The sequence below is a fragment of the Marmota flaviventris genome, chromosome 7, assembly GCF_047511675.1.
Source record: "Marmota flaviventris isolate mMarFla1 chromosome 7, mMarFla1.hap1, whole genome shotgun sequence".
NCBI lineage: Eukaryota > Metazoa > Chordata > Mammalia > Rodentia > Sciuridae > Marmota > Marmota flaviventris.
Genome location: NC_092504.1, coordinates 4,545,778 through 4,566,182, shown reverse-complemented (window position 1 = coordinate 4,566,182; position 20,405 = coordinate 4,545,778). Strand labels below are relative to the sequence as shown.

At 60.6% G+C, this 20,405-nt stretch overlaps 1 protein-coding gene across 1 annotated transcript in view; it reads left to right on the top strand.

Moving 5' to 3' along the window:
• Positions 1-954: 954 nt before the first annotated feature.
• Sorcs2 (sortilin related VPS10 domain containing receptor 2) overlaps positions 955-20,405 on the top strand; it is a 347,236-nt gene continuing 327,785 nt past the window's right edge. The window contains exon 1 of the mRNA XM_071614778.1: positions 955-1,434. Coding sequence (XP_071470879.1) covers positions 955-1,434 — 480 coding nt within the window. The remainder of the gene's footprint in view (positions 1,435-20,405) is intronic.

Sequence of the window (20,405 nt, the reverse complement as noted above, 5' to 3'; positions counted from 1 at the left end):
AGGGCTCTGGGGAAGGACAGAGGTCAGGTGGGCTCTGGCCTAGCTGAGTGTAGTCCTGACCTGGACCCTGGCCTTGCCTGGGGATGCTCCTGCCCTGCGTGTCCCCACGGCCAGCCTGGTTCCACTAAGGGTGCGCCACGGTTACTTTTGTAGATATCAAACTGAAGTAGCCACATGACCTAGGATGAGAACTTTTTATACTCTGAATCAGTTTCCACAAGCTTCACGGTGGCCTCCCAGTTCCTCTGGGACCTCTCCAAGTTGCTCCCACCCAGGCCAGTCTCTTGTTCAGGGGCTGCCCCCAAACAGGTCCCTGGGGGTGGGAGATAAAGCCTTGGGGTGGGCTTTGCATCCCCCCACATGCCCTTCTCAGGTCTCCGTGTCCTCCGGTCCTTCCCTGTGCCTCTCGGGGTCCCAGAGGAGGACGGCTTCCAGGCTTTTCTGGTCCAGCTCTCTGGAATTGTTTGGTCCGAAAGCCTTCCGCTTGGGTGTGGTCTGTCTCCTTCTGCAGACTGGGGTTCCCTGAGAGGCCTGGCTGTACCCCCAGTGCCTGGAACCCAGGCTGGATAGAGTGAGTGCTCAGTAAATACCCGAAGAAAGGAAGAAAGGAAAGAGGCAGAGAGAGTAGGCAAGGAGGCCAGGCGGAGGGTAGGAAGAGGGAGGAAAGGGATGGGCCAGGAGCTGAAGCCTGGCTCGGAACCTGGGGCCCTCAGGCCAGATCACAGCTGTGCGCGCTCGCTCACGTGGCGGGCGCGAGCTGGCCGGCAGGTGGCGATGCGCCCTCGGCTGCGGGCGTCGGCGAGCCCCAAGTCCCCTCCTCCCGCGGCTCCCTCCCCTCGCCGGCTCCTTTCTCTGCGCTCTCGCTCGCGCTCCCCGGCGCCCGCCCGCTCTCCCGGCCGCGGAATCCCTCGCCGCGTCGCCCGCCGCCGGCCCCGCCGCCGCCCCTCGGCGACCATGGCGCACCGGGGGCCCCCGCGCTTCCCGAAGAGCCCCGGCCCCGCCGCCCGAGCCCCGAGCCGCGGGGCGCCTCCGCTGCTGCGCTGGCCGCGCTCGCGGCCGTTCCTGTTGCTGCTGCTGCTGCTGGCCGCTTGCGGGGCGGCCGGGCGCTCCCCCGAGCCCAGGCGCCTGGGTCCCCGCGCGCAGCTGACCCGAGTGCCGCGGAGCCCGCCTGCGGGACGCACGGAGCACAGCGGCCGCGAAGACCGGCAGACGCGCGGTGCGGAGCCCGGCGCCCTGGGTCCGGATCCCAGTCCGGCTCCGGGTCCCGGTGAGCCCGGCGCCCCCGCTTTGGGCAAGGGGCGATGGGCGCGCGCGGCGCCAGTGGCCGGAGTGGCTTCGCGGGCGCAGGTCTCGCTCATCAGCACGTCGTTCGTGCTCAAGGGGGACGCGACACACAACCAGGCGATGGTGCACTGGACGGGCGAGAACAGCAGCGTAAGTGGCCTCGCGCGCTCCCCCTCCCCGCGACCCCTGCCCGGGACACCTGGGGAGATTGTCACAGCCGCCCACTTCCGGACCACCCCTCAGTCATCCCCCGCGTTCTCAGACACTTGGGGACGCGGTCACCTCGGCGGCGCCCCTACTGGCCTCTGGTCACTGGCTACTTGGGGAAAGGTCTCCAGATTCCTGAGCCTCTGTCTATCAGGGGCATTCCCGTGTTCCGGTCCCCGAGCCGCCTCCCGGGCTCCAACCTGGCCTTTACATCCTGGGTTACCAGGGAGGGTCCTAAAGGTTTCTGGACCCCTGGCCACCTTGGGTGCCTCCAGGTATCCAGGGGCCACACAGCTGGGTGTTGCTGGATGGCCCCCACACTCCACTCTGCTCAGCATGGGGCAGGAATTTCTGGCTGCAGGATCCCCCCACCGTGGTCTACCCCGTGGATCAGCTCAGCCGCATGTGCTGTTCTGGGACTCTCCTTTTGGTATTGCCCCTCTCCCTGGATTCTCCTGGTGCAACCTCTAGCTGCCCTGAGGTTCCTCCTGAGGGCAGTGGATGCTACTGGACCTTCAAATCCCCAGGGGTCAGCATCAGCACTACTTGGGATCTGTCTGGGCCATCTGCAAGCCCCCTGCCCCGTCCTCCTTTCACATGGGGCCACATTGATTTTCTTTGTAGCTGGAAGTTTGTCACCCCTCCCCCTCTGCCTCCACCCACCAGCCGTGGTTAACAGCCCTCCCCGATTCAGCGCCATTCTTTGGTGCTGCACCCCTGGGTCATGGGGGTCCCTTCACTCTTTCTGGGGATGCTGCTTCAGTCTTGCTTTTCTTGGTGAAAGACTGGTGGTCACTGGGGTTACCTCTGGGCAGCCCCAGTGGACGAGTTCTGGAGAAGGGCAGGGTGGCTGTGGTTCTCCGGGTAGGGCGCATTGTGTGGGGAGGGGGAGGGCAGTCTCCCTCGTTTCCTTGCATTACTGTTCGCTCAGGTCTCCCCACCTCTTGTTACTCCCCAAAGTTCTGAGGAGGCAGCATAGGGCTGCCTATGGGGTGGAGAGGGTAGGGGTCACCTGTCCACTGGCTTTCTGTGGCCAGGAAGGCTGCAACCTGCTGGACGGCTCTTTACCCCTCTTCTCTCTGCACCCCTGGCTACTTCCAGGAGCTTCCATGTGTGCTGGGGAAGGGATGGGGAGGGGCAAGGCGCAGCTCTGAGTGGACTTGACTGACCAGGACCCCGTGCCTGCTGTCTCTCCCTCAAACTGGTGGCTTCCAGGGTACAGTTACCTCAGAGGGCAGAGCTAACTCCCTTCCCTGGAAGAAGTGGGCCCAGCTGGAGCCACCCACTGATGGGGGTGCCTTACAGAAGATAGCAGGTGCCCCTCCCTAGAAGAACGTGGGGCCACCCTCCCCCCCCCCCCCCCCCCCCCCGTATCTTGAGTCAGGTGTCAAGGTGTGCAGCTGTGCTCAGCCCTCGCCTGCCCACTGGTGCTCCCGCCAGCCCCGCACCCTGAGCCATACGGCAGGGCTGAGAGGCAGCTCAGAAACCGGGCAAGTAAACAGTGAGTGCTAACCTGCAGAGCTGGACTGGCCAACCCAACTTTCCCACCCAGACTGCCAGCTTGTCGCCTGTCCGGCAAGCTCGCTCCTGCCCCTTTATCATTTGGTTTCAGTGTGTGTGTGAAGAGCCAGGCAGGGGGTGGTAGAGGAGCCACAGGAACTGGGGACCAGCTGTCTTCAGGAAGGGCTGATGCCCAGCCTGACCCTATTCTGAGCTTGGAGCCTGGCCTCCAGTGGCCTCCTTGGAGAGTTGAGGAGGAAGGTGGCCAGCCGGCAGGGGCGCTGGGGTGGGAGGAGCCCCCTGGCTGTTCTCCTAAGGGAGGGCGGTGGCCGGACTGAGTGGCTGTACCCTGTCTGCTGGCAGGTGAATGCTGTGGAGAGGAGTTCTGAGTAGGGGTGGGATTGGGGCGCCGTGCTGGTCAGTGGGAAGCAAGGGACAAGCGTAGATGTGGATAGCAGGGCAGCCCTGGTCCTTCGCAGATGGCCGGGAGGCAGGAGGCAGAGAGAGTGAGAGAGTGTGGGCGTGTGCGGGGTCAGGAGAGGGGTCAGTGTGGAAACCCTGGCTGGGCATTTGGCTCCACCCCTTGCCCCTGCTCCCCTCTCGCCCACGATGTGCCCTGGGCATCCTGGGGAGGTGGGTCCTCTCCAGAAAGGCCTGTCCTCTGGCTGGGAGCAGGGATGCCTCAGGGGCCAACCTGGGCGTGGAGCAAGGGGACAGGGCCGCCCCCAGGCTGCCCAGGGTGCGCCGGTTCCTTTAAGTCGCGGTGGCCTCGGTGCTGGCTGCATGCGCAGCAGCTCTCTTGGCACAGGAGCACCTCAGATGCACTGTGCTCCTGCCCCTCTCAACGTGCAGCCCAGGGACAAGGATCTGAGACCGCGTTTGGCAGTTGTTCTCACCTCTGCTGGAAGCTACAGCCAGAAGGGAACAAGCTCACGGCTGCTTTCCAAGCGGAGTCTTCATAAAATCTGAAAATCTTTGCCGATGCTCACTGACTCCTGTGGACCGGTCCACACCAGCAGAGGGGCGAACCTGTACCGTGTCAGGGGTTCTTCAATTAAACAGAGCTTGGGCGAGGGGGCTTTACAGGGGCACCTGGGAGCATCTCACTGGAGGATTGCAGGAGGCAAGCTGCTCGCAGCCTGGGAACATATGTGAGCTTTCCTGGCAGTGGAGGGCTCCTGGCTCCATGGAGATGCGGAAGGGGCTCGCTTGGAAGTTCAGACACTGCTTCTCTGCCTGACGTGTAGCTGTAGAAACAAATTACTATAGTGAAATTAATGTCTCACTGAAACCGACTGCGTTCCATGTTTATGTATCCAGAACGGGCCGTGCACAGGCAGCTCAGGGCTTGTGTCTCCTGAGCCACCCTCGCAGGTCACATGATTTTTGAAGGTGGATAAATATTACGAGTGCTGGTCTCTGCCTCTGGGGTGGGGCTTCCGGGTACCCTGATGGGAATGTGTTGTGCCGTAACCCAGTAGTGCTCTTTCTGGGAAATCATGTGCTGATCCGTCTTACTTTAGGCACAGCCCCCCCCCCCCCCCCCCCCCCCCCCCCCCCCCCGGCTCCTTCCCTGTGGGACTTGAACTTGAACTTGGATGAAACATTTGATTTGATCGTGAGCTTCCTGCAACCAGTTTATTGGCCCCTGTCCATGTTCCCCAGGCAGACGGCACCTCTCTCTCCTGCTTCCTTCAGTATATATATATATATATATATAAATATGTTTTTTTTTGGCGGCGAAAGGGGAGCACGATTTGGCCTCTGCTAGCAGGGAGAGGACATCACTTAATTTGCATCCCTGAGCTTTACACGGTGGAGCTCAGTGGTCCAGCAGGGGAGGAGAGAAGGGCGTGAACCGCTAGGTGTGAGAGGCGGGTGTCCTTCTTCCCCTGATGACACTGGGGAGAAATAGGGGAGGCTGCATGGAAGAGGTGGCACCAGCCTAAAGAACAAGTAGGTGGACTCTGGCAGATGGGGATTGGCATCCCAGCAGGAGGAGGGGCGTGAGCAAGGTCTGGCAGGGATTTGAAGGTGCAGGTGTGTCATACACAGACAGTGGGTGTGTTGTGCAGGGACAGAAACTCGGGGAGAGAATTTCACATTTGACTTGGGAGGAGGTGAGTGAAGTCTGCTCCCGGGGGACCCCAAACACCAGGTTGCGGAGCCCGTGTAGTGGTGCCGGGTGGCGGGTGTCCATGTCAGCTTTGGGAGCCCCTTGCCCGGTTGTGTCCTGGCCTGCCCCTTCCCAGCTCTGGGGTCCTGGGAGGATGGCAGAGGGTCTCTGGGCCTCAGAGTCTGCGTCTGGGAGAGAGAGAGGCGGAGGCTCAGATCTCGGCTAAGCAAGGTGTCGTGTTCCACCTGAGACACCCAGGTCAGTGCCTGGTGCCTGGCCAGAGGCAGCAGTCGGAGCCAGGTCGGGTCTGGCTCAGAAGGGGTGAGAGGCAGTGTGGAGGGTGCTGGTGGGAACCCTGGACTGCGGCTCAGAGGAGGCTGCCTCCCTGCGGAGGCTGGCCAGGCTGTGAGAGTGGGGAGGGTCTGCAGGTGGGGATGCCATGGCCTGTCCCTTTCCTGGAGGCTCAGGTCAGCCTCCAGCATGCCGAGAGCATTTGATCCTTAAATGAGCATGTGCCCACCCAGCACCCGGCCGGCCCACAGCTTTCCTCCCCTCTGCCGCCGCTGCTGTGGTTTTGAGATGTCCATTCTCTTCCCTCCGGGGCGAGTTTGGTGGCTCCAGGGTGTGTGGCTCTCATTAAAGGGTGCAGAACCTCCCGAGTGCTGTTTTGAAACTCCAGGCCACTGTAGGGCAGCCTCCTGGCATTTTGGGGTGGAGGCTGGGTTGGAGGGAGGCGTCTGGGTCACAGTCCTGAGCTGTGGCTGGTCAGCTTGGAGCGCATGTGCATCTGTCCGGATGAAGTGCCTCTCTGTCACGGCAGCTGTCACCAGGGTGACACCCTGAGAGAAACGGGCAGCAGAGGTCGAGGGATGTGGCACCGGGTGCTGAGTACCTGTCACATCAGCTGCCGATCATGCCGGCCTGTGGAGACCCGGGCCTGACTTCCCATGCAGAGCGGCGAGGGAACGGGATCCTGCACTGCGCTGGCCTCAGGATCTGGGGAAGGATCGGGAGCGGACCCCAGGCTCACATGCAGGGGGCCACCTGCCCGAGCTGGGGGAGACCCAGGGTCCTCTGCCATTCAGAGTGGCCATGCCACGGGAGACCGCAGCGGCTGGGGGCCCTGGCGAGAAGTGGGGCCATTTGTGTCCAGAACTAGAGTCTGGAAGTGACCTCGCCTTGGCCCATGTCACTGCTTTCCCGAGAGGGAGCAGGTGGGTGCTCCCCCCAGGAGGACTGTGGGGGGTGCTTGGCAGAAACTCCAGAGGGGCTCGAGGGACAGGCTCTCTTCCCACTGGGGCCCTGGCCCGATAGGTAGCTGTGTGCCAGGCCGTGGGGAGGGGTCTGCAGCCCATGGGAGGAGGCCCTTCCCCAGGAGGGAGCCCCGAGAGCCCCAGGGCCAGCGGAGTGAGGTGAGGGAGAAGTGGAGCCACAGACGGGGGCGGGCCAGGTGGGAAGTGGAGACTCATTTCAACTTGAGGGGCAGGGGTGCAGACGGCTAAGGACAGGCCACAGTGGGTGGAAGGGGGAAGTGGGTGAGGTCGGGCTGCTGGGTAGGCAGCGCCAAGGAGCCTGAGCTAGCTGCCCCGACCTCCTGGCAGGGGCTGGGGGCCTCTTGCCTTTGGCTGCGGGGTGCAGCTCACTTCCCTGGCCAGGGCTGTGCACCCTCCTCTGGGGCTGGGGAGCTGCCCTCTGTGTCCTGGTGCGATTGCCACCCTGGTTTAGGTCCCGGGCATCTTCTCCCACAGGCCCTCTTCTCTGTGCAACTCAAGAGCTCATCTTCTTGCTGCTTCCAAGGTCCCCAGGGAGCCCCTGGCCACTCTCCCACCCCCTGAAGAGACCTACTGGGTCTGGGGTCCTCATCTGGGCCACACAGGGTCCAGAGGACCTGTCCATGGGGTGGGGGTGGCGTGGGCAGCTCCAGGGAGGAGCCGCTGGCACGGGGCCGACCTGCGGGCTGTGTTGTCTTCACGCCCTGCCTGCAAGGCGGGGATGTGGCCACGGGCCTCCTATGGGCTGTGTTTGGGAGGCTCTGAGGGACTCCAGAAGGAGCCAGGCGCCTGTTCCCGGGCCCCGCGGGGCACACCAGCTTGGGGTGGCTGAGGGCCGGTGAGCCCAGGCACCAGAGGGCCATGTGATTGCCTTCCTATACCACTCCCCTTGGCCCCTGGCCCTGAGCCCTGGGCCCTCCCCTGCCCCCAGAGTCCACTCTGCTTTCCCTCTCCCCCTGCCAGCCCTGGGTGTCCTCTCTCAGTGGCCTAAAAGCTGGGAGCTGCCTCTCTAGTGCCCGCCTTCTGCAGAAGGTGTGTCTGCCATCCATCTTTCTGGCCTCCATGTACCCAACTCTTTCTTAGGCCTCAGTTTCCCCATCTGTCAGAAGAGTGGCAGGGCCATCTGGGGTCACCACAACCTGGTGACGTGTGCTTCTCATACACACAGCTTAATATACTTACGTCTTGTTCACAGACAGAGCAGGACCGCAGTAGAGCGAGCAGGGCCAGTGCCAGTGCCAGCGCGCGGCTGCCCTCCTGGGTGCAGCCAGGGAGCAGGGCTTGACCCAGGGTGTCGAGCGTGGCCTCGAGCCTCAGGCACAGCTGGCCTACCCCGGGCCTGCTGTTGGCTGTAGATGAAGACTCAGCCTCTTGCAGCCTCTGTTCCCAGTCCTGAAACATGGGTAGTGATCCACATGTTAGCAACTGCAGGCCTGGCCAGCACGGTCGCCAGCGTCCATCCTGGCTTGTGGTTTCCAAGGCCGTCTTCAGTCTCCTCCAGCCTCTGGCCCCAGACCCAGCTGCTGGTGGCCGTTGACTCAGCTGATCCTGAGCGTTTCTGATGTGCCCAGCACAGGGGCAGGGTGGGGACTCCGCACCGAGGGCTCTCGGTGCCCTGGGACCCTGTGCGGGGAAGTGTGGGAAGGCTCCCTGGAGCTGGGCTGAGGGCTGAAGGACACGTGGAGCATCCCTGGGCTGAGGCAGGAGTTGGGACAGGGAGGATATTAAGGCCACCGGAGAGGCGGGGGCTTGGGAGGCCTGGAGAATTGCAGGCAGAGAAGACTCGTCCTTCCACCAGGAAGCCTGGCTCGAAGGCATGGAGAGTCCTGGTAATGAAGTTCCTGAACACATCTCACAAAGCTACGTTTACTGTAATAAAGGGCTATTTAATTTGCAGTTACAGAAGATTCCTGAGAGTATTTTAAAGAGGTCATCAATTAGCCTTCTCCACGCGCCCCCCCAGGCCACAGAGCGGCCTGCGTGTGCGTGGGCCTCTCAAGAGCTGCTGCTGTTCTGTTTTGATGATTCTCAGGGTGAGGCTGGGACTTGGGAGACACCACAGAGTGGGAGGGACTGTGAGCTTCCATGGCTGGTCCTGGAGGAAGGAGCTGGCCAGCGCTGTACACTGTCACATGGGGGCCCCCTGGTCACGCCTCTGTAAACTCCAGGAGTGAGTTATTTATAGGCTCTTGTCAGTGGCCCACTTGTCCCCACCCCTCCTACCTGTCCTGTTAGATGGGTGCTCCACGGACCCTGTGGAGGCTGATGGCCCAGGAGCCAGGTGGTCAGGGAAGCTGCAGTTCTAGGCCAGCTGTTCCCTCTTCCCGACCTCGGGCAGAGCAGGGTCTCTATCCACAGCATTTCCAAGGTGCAGACTGGCTTGGGTCCATTCCCATCCTGTGTTTGCTGTGGAAGTCCCTCAGCCTGACCTGGGTGTGAGACTGGACTCTGTGGCCAAAGAAGGCATGTACGCCCGGGGGCGCTTCCCAGGTGGGCAGGGGGCTGGGCAGGCCTTCCCCTCGGCCCGCCAGCTGGTCGTCAGCCCAGGGAGGGCGGAAGGATTTGGGGGCTGCTCTGCAGAACGCGTGGAGAGCTCGTTGTCATCCCTTCAGTGAAGCTTCGTTGGTCATTTTAAAAATGTAATAGGGGTGCTTGAGTGGGAGCTGTCGCTGGAAAACTGGAAATTAAAAAAAAATAAAAAGAAAGAAAACCCCAGTGTTCTTTGGAGGTGGAAAAGTTCCTTCTGATTTTGCATTTCTGTAGCCGTCAGTTATTGTATTTGCACAGAAAATTACAATCATTTAATTAGTTTCTCCTCACCCCAGCTTGGAGATCTTAAAATAACAGCACCCCCCTTCCTTAGTGATTTTCTTGCAAAAGCAGCTAATTTGCTGCAGCGTGGCGCTCTCCTTGACTCGAATGGGGCCCGTGTCTTGCGCGGCGCCATTTCCTGATGCTCAGAGATAAATTAAGTTCAAATTAAAGTAAGAAAAGAGCCAGGCAGAGTATGCTGCTTCTATTCAGATCAGTTTTAATTCAGAAAGGCTCTTTGTGAGCTTCCTTCGCAGGGGGTGTTCGTGGAGCGTCCCAGTGGAGATGCCATCTCCGGGCTCTGGGACAGGCGGCACCGCAGCCAGCATCGCCTTGGGCCTTGGCCCTGGGACTCACCTGAGAATAGCCCTTCCTGGTAGCTACATGGTGCTCCTATCACCTCAGGCCCCCTTGCTGTTCCCTAGTCACCTGCTCAGCCCTGGAAGGGTCCTGGGAGGGACACACCATTGTGTCTTGATCTAATAGAAAAGAATAAAAAGCATCCCAGCAGCCAGAGGACCGGCCTGAGGGTCTGCACGTGGTTCGAATGTCTTCACCTTTGAGCCCCAGCACGCATGTGCGTGCTCTCTCTCTCTCTCTCTCTTAAGTCAGTACAAGAGATATTTTATTCTTTATTACTATTAAATTGTGGTAAAATAAAAAGAAGGTGAAATCTGACGTCACACTGTTTCCAAACGTGCAGCTTGGTGCATCAGACACACCTTACACGGTGGAGCTGCCGTTGCTCTTTTCACCTTGCAAACCTGAAACTGCCCCCATTAACGCCAGCTCCCCACCCGCTCCCCTGACCAACCCCATTCGCCGTTTGTCTCCCTGAAGCTGATGACCCTCGAGATCCACCGGAGAGCAACCCTGCAGTATCTTTCCTTTTGAGACTGGCGTATGTCACTTGGCAAACTCTCCTCAAGGCTCATCCAGGTTGTAGCATGGGGCTGTACAATTTGTAGTCGGGACAGACTACACACTGCTTCCCATTCACCCCTCGATGCACATTTAAATGATTGCCACCTCTTGGCTGTAGTGACTAACGTGGCTGTGAACATGGGATAGGATTTTCTTTGAGTTCCTGGTTTCAGTTCTTTGGGGTGACGTTGCTGGTCATGGTGGTTATAGGGTTGATTTTGGATTGAGCCTGAGTCTGAACTACAGTAGAAATTGCTCTGGTGTCCGCTTGGAGTTTCACCCACCTGTGGGTCAGTTGTAGGGCTTCAGTCCCCAAAGAGGACAGTGCCTGGGATGTTGGAGGAGAAAGAGTCACATTGTTGGCGGGTTCTGTACTCAGAAAGACACAGCAGCATGACACTTGGAGTCGTGTGCTTCGGTCCTGTCCTGATAACCCCTGGGTTCTGCCACAGGTGACCCGAGCGGAGCCCATGCCCTGAGCCAGGAGACCCACGCCGGTCAGCCCGAGAGTCTGGGGTGGGCTGACGTGGTACCGCCCAGGGCTGGACAGGAGGACCCTCCTGGCGGCTCTGTCTGGTGTTTGGCATTCCATCCCTGCTCCTGGGCACTTCCCCATCGACTCCCTCATTGACCATTAAGTAATTCAATTTTCACTCCGTAAAAATAAAGCACTCAATAAAACCCTATGTTTTTCTCAATTTATTCCCATCAATACTGTTTAACCCCATCCAAGTTTAATTTTCTGCTTTATCGTTTGATGGTTGAGAGGGGCTTCTGAGTGTTTGTTTTGATTTCTGTGATCCACATAACTCTAGGGCAGTTGCTGGGCACCCTGCTCAGAGCTAGGCACTTTGGGGGGCCCCAGGGCTCACTGGGGGGTTCGTGCCCACCCCACATCTGGGGAAGCCCATAGAACTTTCTCAGAACGTGGATTGTATAATCTGCACCAAACAAAATACACAGAATCGAAGGAAAGCAGCTCTTTGGCAATGGAGTTATCGAAACCTGGACACCAGTTTCTTTAAGAACAGGCCAAGGGCCAGCGGCAGGTGTGACCACTGCCCAGTTCTGAGTGGTGATGGGGTGGAGGGTGCTCCGGGCCATCGACTGGCTGCCAGGAAACGTCTGTGGTTTCCGCTGGGCTGGAGTCCCCACGCGGCAATGCCACCGTGACTCGCTGCCTACTGCGTCAAGGGAGGAAGTGCCTAATTTCAGTTGAAATTGATGAAAATAAGGAGGTCATTGTTTCTCTCTCTACGTTCATGGGCCCTGGAAGAGCCAGCAGGGCTCAGACACTGAGGGAGGAGGAGACCGGGTGGTGGGCAAGAGAGGGACGGACGGACCCTTCAGGATGGCTCATCCCCCTCCACACTGTGGCCCTAGCCCTTATCCTGGTGTCCCCTTGTCCCCAGGAAGCAGCCTCTCAAAGCCCCCTAGGATTGGGCTCCAGGAGGGCTGGGGCTTTAGGCCCTTTTGTTCCCTGCTGCCCTTCTGGGCTGTGCATAGTAGATGCTCAGTAAACATCTGGGACGGCAGGATAGGAGATCGTTTGTCCTGCGGCGAGGGCTGTTGGAGCTGAGGACCAGAGCACCTCCTTCCTGACAGTCCCCACATGGCCAGAGAGTGACGGGGCTGGGCTCCCTGGCCAGCTGCCCTCTCCGTGCCAACCTCGCTGCTCTTTAACGCCTTAGTTGATCTCTGCCACAGGCAGTGAGAACCACGCTGTATCTCTGCACAGAAGGGAGCTGCCAGGGGGTGGAGAGGTTTGCTTCCTGCCCAGGAGGCGCCCTGGTCAGAGGGCACGGGGGTCCACAGCTTCCGATTCACGTGGAGGCCACGCACCCAGGCCATGGTGTGGCCCACACGCTTGCTCCTCGGGCCTCTGCCTCTGGCCTGTGCAGGTGGGCGGGGAGCCAGGGAGCTCACGAGTTCCAAAACGGAGCCGGGCATTTAAATAGCATCCTCGTTCCCAGGCTCATCTCACAAAAGCGGAGCAAAACAAAGGCCCAGGGTGCCCAGCGAGGCCTGGGGAGCGCCTGTCCTAGAGCGCCTTCCTGACCTTCCTCCTCCCTCACGCACCGGTCCCTCATGTGTCCTCCCAGCTGTGCTGAGCTCTCCCTTGGGCCAGCTTTGGAGGCACAGCCAGTCTTGGGAGCCCCCGGTGGAGGCCCCCCAAGGTGGCTTTGGTGCGTCTCTGGGCCTGGCTTTTGTTCTGTGTCCCCGGATCTACATGTTACTTCTGAAGAGGTTGAGACGTGTGGCCTCCTGCGCCCCCGAGCCCGTCTGTGTGACCTGGACCAGGGGCCCAGGTGAATCCCTGTGGCTGCCCTGGAGCTGGCCAGGCCTGGCGGATGTGCTGGGGTGCGGGGTCCACCATGGTGACACAGCGGGGGGCCCTGGAGCCGGGTGGCTGCACCCTGAGCCCTCCTGGCTCTTGTGTCCGACAGCCCCTGCCTGTCAGAGAGGGGCGGCTGCACGGGCTGCACGGTTCCAGCCATCAGAATTCGCCCTTTAGAAGAAACTTTCCGTGGCTACCTTTCCTTCTCATTTCCTGAGTGGCGCTCTGGAGTGAGACCAAGGCCCCGGCTTGCACCAAACGCTCACCCCAGGTCTGGAGAGTGTTCTCGGACACCTGCTTTCTCACACGCGTCCTGGTAGGAATCATTGCCTGGCCCCCACCTCAAGATTGGGTCGGAATTTCTCTGCATCTTGCCTGGGGTGAGCAGAGACCTGGGCAGAGACCAGGAAATCTGAAACCCGGGACTTCTTGGCTGTGCCAGGGGCCGGATGGAGCTCCCGTGGGATCCCATTCTCGCCATGTCCCTCAGCTCTAGGGTGGGCAGCTGGCCTGGCCCAGGAAGAGCGATGACTCTCAGGTGGCCTTCAGCCCTCCCTCCCTGGCCTGGGCAGTGGAGAAGGGCGTTCGGTGCTGGTCACCTAGACTGCTGACTGGGGGTGTTGGGGGCGGGACGTGGTCATCACATGAGCTGGGGAGGGGAAGCAGATGGTCCCCACTTCTCCGGGGACGTGGGACCCTGCTTCCCACAGCACCTCCAGACTTAGGGGATTGTTCGGGAAGGGGCGGCCTGGTTTTGTACCCTCGGTGCCTTTCTGTGACATACTGGGTGCCAGGCTCTGTTCCAGGCTGGCTGAACACAGAGAAGCCAGAGACCCCGGGGCCTGCATGCTCTGGGGACGCTGGGCAGCACCGGGCTCTGGGCACATGCTCAGCACAGAGCCTTCGCCAGCCCCGCCTTGGGGGGCTTTCCACCCTAGTGTGAGCCCCGCCCCTGCAGCAAGGCCCTGAGGCCCTGTCCCCTGCCCCAGGAAGTGCTGTCCCCTGGGGCTTCAGATACCCAGGGACAGATCTAAGGACCTGGGACCCCCTGTGACTGATGGTGGCTTTGGTGTGTGGCTCCATGTGACCCAGGCAGCTGGCGAGGCAGACGTGGTGAAGGCTCCTGTAGGACACGGCTCTGTCCTGGCCAGACCCCTGCCCTGGAGCCTGGCCTGACCTCGTGTGGTGCCCCCGCCTTCCTCCCTCGCCCCGGGCTGTCGGACAGGGGGACGCCCTGCCCTCTCCTGCTCAGCAGCTACCTCCCTCTGCCCCCGCGGCTGAGCCTGTGTCCCTGGCCCTGCTGGCTTCCCTGGCCTGCTAGGGGTGGCAGGCCAGGAGGCATCTGCTGCCCTACACGGGCACTGGGCTTGCCTGACCTTCCCTGGCCCCACTCTGCTGTCCTCCGAGTGTCCTCTCGCTGCCCCTGGCTGGGTGCAGCCTCACCTTCCTAGAGAAGCAGTCGTGAGATGAGCAGGCTCGTGGTGGACCCCGGGCTGTCCCACAGGCTGGCCCAGGGCTGGACAGCCGGCCTCTGCCCAGGGCGCCACCTGCTCAGCCCTGCTGCCTCCTGGGCCGCGGGGACGGGGAAGCACACCTCTGAGGACCTGCGCCCGTGCTGCCCTGACCCAGGTCTTCCTGGGACCCCTCTCAGGGCTGTGACCCCATCCCACCTTCTGGATGGGGTCAAGAGGTGGCAGATCTCCAGCCTGTGGAGGAGGACACTGTGTTGGGGGGGAAGGGGCAGGAATGGACAGTGTCTAGGCGGGGTCCCTGGCCATCCGGGGACTGACCCAGTGGTTTCCTCTGTCTGCTGAGGGCTCACATCTCTGCTCTTGACCTCGATGGATCGTCCAGGGTGGTCAGCTCCCAGGTGGCCTTTGAGTGACTGTCCCAGCTCTGTCTGTCCTTGGGCTGGTTGCCTAACCTGAGAGGAGCCCCTGTAAGACGGGGGTGTGTGGCGCCCACCTTGGAAGGTTTTCGTGGCCCAGGTGAGCTGACGTCCCTCCGGTGCCAGAAGGGGCCCAAGCTCCCAGCACCTGCTGGCCCTCAGTGGCCCTTTCCGAGCCAAGATGGCAGACCCCAAGAGGGGTAGTGGTCCGCCAGCTGCCCACTCCTGTGACCAGGGGCCCCAGGTGGGTGGGGCTAGCCCCCTTGTGCCTCAGGACACTGAAGGCTCATGGCAGAGCTGAGTCACAGCCACAGACTCCCTTGGGCAAGAAAATGTCACATTTCTCCGTTTTTCTCTTAAAGCAGTAAATCCTGAGTCCCCGTTCTACTGCAGGGAGCGAAATTTCCCCGTAACCTCCCTGCCTGGAGAGATCTGGAAGCTTCTAGAGATGGTGGGGAGGACCAGGAGAGGAGGGAGGGGCATGTGGGCAGAGGCCGGGTGGGTGGAACTGGGTGTGTTGGGAAAGGGTGGCACCTGGAAGAGGGTCCCGGGGTGGGCAGACGGTCATTCCCAGCATCTGTGATGGCAGCTTTTAAAGGACTTGGATGGTCCCTGTGAGACTCCAAGCACACACATGTCCCAACAGAGCAGGAGGGAGGCAGGGGACACGGGCGGGGCCATCGTGGGATGAAGGGGTGTGAGCCAGCGGAGGCTTCGCCCACCTCTGTAATCCCTTTTATTCTCTCCTCTCTGGAAGAACAGGCGGTGGAAGTTTCCTTATAGTCGTGAAAGTTGATAATGGATATTATCTGGTGTCGGGCTTGCATAATCCCACCAAGAATGTCCCCAGCCATCTGTGGGCACAAATCCCTTCCTTGGCCTGAATTTCCATGGCTGTCCTGCTTGGGGGCTCCTGTCCCTGTGGTGGGGACCCAGTGCTGGCTGACCTCTGGGGAGGAGGCTCCAGGTCTTCCTGTCTTCCCAGCTCCCCTGGAATGCGGCCCACACCACACGGTGCTCAGGCGGACCCTCACCCTGGCCAGGTTCAGCTGATGGTCAGACCTTCCCATCTCGGTGTGAAGTTACTCAATGGTGGGTGCGCTCCCATTTCCTCCCTTTTGCTCCATGTCTCCTGCAGTGCTATGCTAAAAGGGGGTGTGTTAAGCAGGACTCTTGGTGACAGATTACAGAAACCCAACTCCAAGCGGAATTCACAGGCACACAGCCATCTAGGGGCTGCTTCAGGCATGGCTGGCCCCAGGGGCTCTAAAGTAAGCACCAGGCTGGGCCCTCAGTTGCCGTCTCTGGGCTCTGCTTCCCAGCGTGGTGGCGTCCTTCTCAGGCAGACCTTCCTGGGTTGTGGCTCCACAGGGATCAGGCTGAAGATTGCTGCTACATGCCAGCTTCCCATGAGAAGTGCAGAGCTGAGACTCTGGCTGACCCTGCACCTGTCCTGTCGTTCAGAGGCTGAAGGGCCCCCGTGCCAGGCCAGGCCACTTGCCACCCTGGATCACACAGATGCATCTCGGGGGGAGTTTGGTTTCCAGATGAGGCCAAGTGCTGTTTAAGTGAAGAGAGCCAGCTGGCCAGGACCCCAGGCCGGGCAGAGACGGGGTCCAGGTGAGGGCTGAGCAGCCACTCACCCCCTGGCTTTCTCACTGAAGTGTCACTGCCCGCCTCGGGAGAACCACCCGCAGCCTGGACCATGCCAGCGCCGCCTCAATGCCCTGGCCCTGGCGCCAGCCCTGGGCTGTGTGGCTGCTGCTGGGTAAGGCCAGGCTGACCCCTCCCGCCTGCTGGTCCTGGGGTGCCATCTGCTGAGTCCCCGGCCTGGCCAGCTGGGAGCAGGCTCTGCCGGAGGCCACGTCACCTCCACCCAGCTCAAGAGTAAAGCAGGACAAGTGGCCCGCTGTCACTTCACCCACGGGCTGTGCCCCTCAGTGCGTCCTGTGAATCCACCGTGGTGCCAGGTCATGGGACAAATGCAGGGAGGTGACAGGCATGGGGGCTTTGAGGCGCTGTGGGCAGCAGGGAGCTGGGTGGTTGTCAGCCTGGAGCTGAGGCCCCCAGCTCGCCCTCCTTCAGCTGAGTTGGTTTGTCGGTGCCCTTGAGTGGGCCGGAAGCCCTGCGTCCAGTCAGGGAGGCCCAGCAGCCTTGAGGAGCCTCGAGGCCCGGCTGGCCACCTCGTTTTACTGATGGGAAAACTGAGGTTGGGAGGGGGATCAGGTCCTGGGGGGCATGGTGGGCTCTGCAGCCAGGTCTCGGTCTTTCAGGCCAGTGTCCTTCCCAGAGAGACCTGGGGAGCTGCCTGGGGCAGGAGCAGCCCGGCTGCTGGGGCTCAGCTGCCCACACCTGCGACCCTCCTGCGAGAGTGGCTGGGCTTGGCAGTCGGCTGGGAGGGGTTGTTGGGGTGCAGGAGCGCAGAAGTGGGGGAGGCCCAAGTGGGGCTGCTCTCCAGGGGGAAGCCAGCTCTGCGGCCAGCAGACAGCTGGGCCCCCCGAGGCTCTCTGGGTAGATTCGTTCAGCAGTGCCACGAGGGCACCTACGGTGTGCAGGACCGTCACCAGGGAGTGGCCCGGATGGACACACAGGTCCTGTGTCCTGCTGGGATTCCTCTTGCCATGGAAGATCCCTTGCTAAGAGCACATTCCGGCACGTCTGGTCTCTGCGGGGAGCAGGCGAGGCCAGCGTGGAGCTGAGGGGTCTGTGTGCCAGGCCAGGCTGCTCAGGGACATCGTCTGGCCCCATCTGCCCCGTGTGAGCCTCAGGGACAGTGGGACAGGGCGCGGTGCGAACTCTGCCAGTGGCCCAGCTTTGCGCTCCTCTGACAGCAGGCACTAGGCAGCAGAGCGAGGGGCGTCGGCTTGCCCTCTGCTCAGAGCCAGGAGCCCACTGCCCAGAGACAACCCCCAGCCCAGGGCTGCCCTCCCTGGGCTGCGGTGGGATGAGGGCAGGGTCCGGGGCCAGGGCAGCTCACACAGTTTGTGCCTTGGTCTCCTGGGCTGCTGTGACAAGCCACGGGGACCTGGGGTCTTCAGCAGCGCAGGTTTGCCGTCTGTCTGGAGGCCGGAGTCCTCAGGGTCAGCGCCTTCTGGAGACTCGGGGGTAGAACCCGACTTCCCTGCGCCGTGCCCCCTCCACACACACCCACACCCGTCCCACCTCGGCTTCCCTCCCCATGCCCCCCTCTCATAAGACCCTGTGACAACGTTGGGCCATCTGGACCACCCAGGAGGCCCTTGCTGATCAAGTTCCTCAGCACCTCCACAAAGTCCCTTCCAAGGGAACCTGGTCCACGGGCTCTGGGGTTTGCTGTGGGCATTTTTAGGGGACTGTAGTCAACCTGCCACCGCCCTCCAGCCACAGAGCCAAAGCGCAGAGATCGTGGACCAGGGCTCCTCTCCTCCGGATTCCTGGGCCCGAGTGTCGGCTGAGCCAACGTGCACCCTGGAGCCTGGGGCCTCTGCCCTGCCTTCCCGCTGAGATCCTCCTGAGGCTTCGGGCCACTGCTCAGGGTCTAGGCCAGCCCCACCCCCGGCCCTGCCGACGTCACCTTCCCCAGCCTCTGGCGGGTGGTCCGTCTCGCCTCCCACCCTCCCACTGCGGCTCCTGCCCTGCTGCGGTCCCCTCAGTGGAGACCCTATGTTCTGCCCTGGCTTGTCGTCCCTGGGCGCTGTGCCCCCTCGAGGACAGAGCACGGTGTTCATGCCGTGGCCGGCGCATTGCGGGTGCTCTGCACGTGCCGGGCTGGGGGAGAGTGGACGAGCAGTAGATAAACAAAAGTGAGTTATTTTTAGGGTGCGTCTAACCAACTTTCCCGCCTCTTGGCCTCTCCATCCACCCTCCACGGTGGGCCTGCGCGTTCCAGGCACACACAGGCCAGAGCCTGAGGCTCAGGATCCACCTGCTTTTACTTAAGTGGGTTTTTGGCCACTGGGAAGCAAGAGTGGTCCATCAGCAGGTGTTGCTTGAGCAGCTAGGAGTGGCAGGCAGGCCCCGGGGAGGGGCAGGGGGCAGCTGCCAGGCCAGCCACAGAAATGCCCAAACCCGGTGCGCTGGGTGCCTTCCTGAGAGCTGTGTGTGGGTGTGGACGCAGCACAGGAGCCAGGGAAACGCGCCAGTGTAAAGTACTGAGGGGGAGAGAGGCCAGGCGAGGCTTGGGGTGGGGTCTCCAGGGATGTCTTTCAGGATGTTGAGGGTTGAGAGCCCTGGAGAGGGGACAGCTATCTGGCTGGGGTCAGTGACAGGGTCCAGGCTCACCTAGGGCACCGTCAGCGAGTGACACTGGGCAGGTGGTGGCCTCCGAGGCCTGGCTTCCCGTGTGTGAGTTGGCTCTTCGTGCCTGTGTGAGGGGCCAGCGGGGGCGGAGCTGCTGGACGGGCTTCCAGAAGCAGACGGGCCTGTGAGTCCATGCACTTGGCTGAAGCAGAAGGTTGGATTAAGCGGTTAGAAAAGCCCACCCAGAGGGTCCGTGCTCCTAATTGTGTTTGGCCGGCTCACCCTGTCTGGCCAGGTGTCTCCTCCTGTTTGTGCTCCCCGATGGCCGCTAATGACCTTCCACTCCCATCGCTCAGGAAGGGCCTCGCAGCCAAAGAGGAAATGAGTTTCAGGTGGGAGCCTGTTTTTACCGTGGTGGAGACCAAACTGCTAATTACCCAGAAATCACAAGAGGGCTTTTAGCCTGAGAAGTTTCTTCCTCGGGTTCAGCTTTTTGTAGATATTAATTTTGGAAGCTGACTCCAGCCCACTGAAATAATTCCACTCTCAAGAGGTTAAAGACCCCGAGAACCCGCTCCCTGCCACACACAATGCCTGTTCTTTTTCTCTGTCTGAGCTCGGTGTATGGGATGGAAACAGGAGATCCAGGAATTTAAAAGTGACTCGATACAGCTTTTGTATTTGCCTGAAGCTTGATTCCATCGCTGCGCGTGTGTGTGTTGGTGTGTGCATGTGTGTGTGTGTGTATGTTTCCAGATCTCTGGAGCCAGTGGGAACTCCGGGGTGGAGGTCAAGAGGCAGTCCTTTAACACTGTGGCGTTGATCCTGACGAGGGTGTCCTGACTCATAGCCATGGACACATCCCCTGTGCTGGCACCGGGACCCTCCTGCGGCGGCTTTCCCAGTGTGTTTAAGATGAACTCCAGGCTCCCCTGCCTGTCTCCCTGCTCCTCCTGCTCCGTGGACTCTGCTGTGTCATTTTGAAAACCTGGCACATGCCAGGCACCCCCTGCCTCAAAGCCTGTGTCCGGGGGTCCCTGCCTGGGATGCATGGCTGGCTCCCGCTCACTGCGGGGCCCTCCTAAGCGAGGCTTCTCGATATTGTGTCTTCCTTTTGTGCTCCACCTGGGCACTGGCTTGTCTCGGTGACCCGGCCTGTGGGCGTGTGTACTCACCAAGGCCTTGCTTCCCAGGGTTTCAGTTACCCACAGTCAGCCAAGGTCTGAGAGTGTGAAATGAAAAGTTCCAGAATTAGCAGTTCCTAGGTTCTGACTTTGTGTGCCCTTCTGAGTGGTGTGATGAAACCTCCCCGTGGCTGCTCCGTCCTCCCAGGATGGGAACCACCCCTTGTCCAGTGTGTCCATGCTGTATAAGCTACCTACCTTTTAGTCACTACTGTCATCTTCTTATCAGATCAACTGGGCATTATGGTGTTTGTGATCAAGTAACACTTATTTTACCTAATAAAAGCACCCAAAGTGCAAGAGTAGTGATGAGAGCAATGATGTCACATTATGTTGTTATAATTGTTCTCTTATTATTAGTTTCTGTTGTCAATCTCTTACTGTGTCTACTTTATAAATTAAGCTTTATAATAGGTAAGTGCGCACAGGAAGAAGCACAGCATATGTAGGATGTGGTACTGTTCTTGGTTTCAGGCAGCCTGTGGGATCTTGGAACACACCCCCAGGGGTAAGGGAGGATGGCTGCATTCTGCAATGTGGGCTTGGTTTATCTTTGTGTCTGTTACCTGTGTGTGTGTGTGTGTGTGTGTGTGTGTGAGTGTTTGTATGTGTGAGTGTGTGTGTGTGTGTGTCTATCAGAAACAGTAGCTTCCTGAAGACAGGG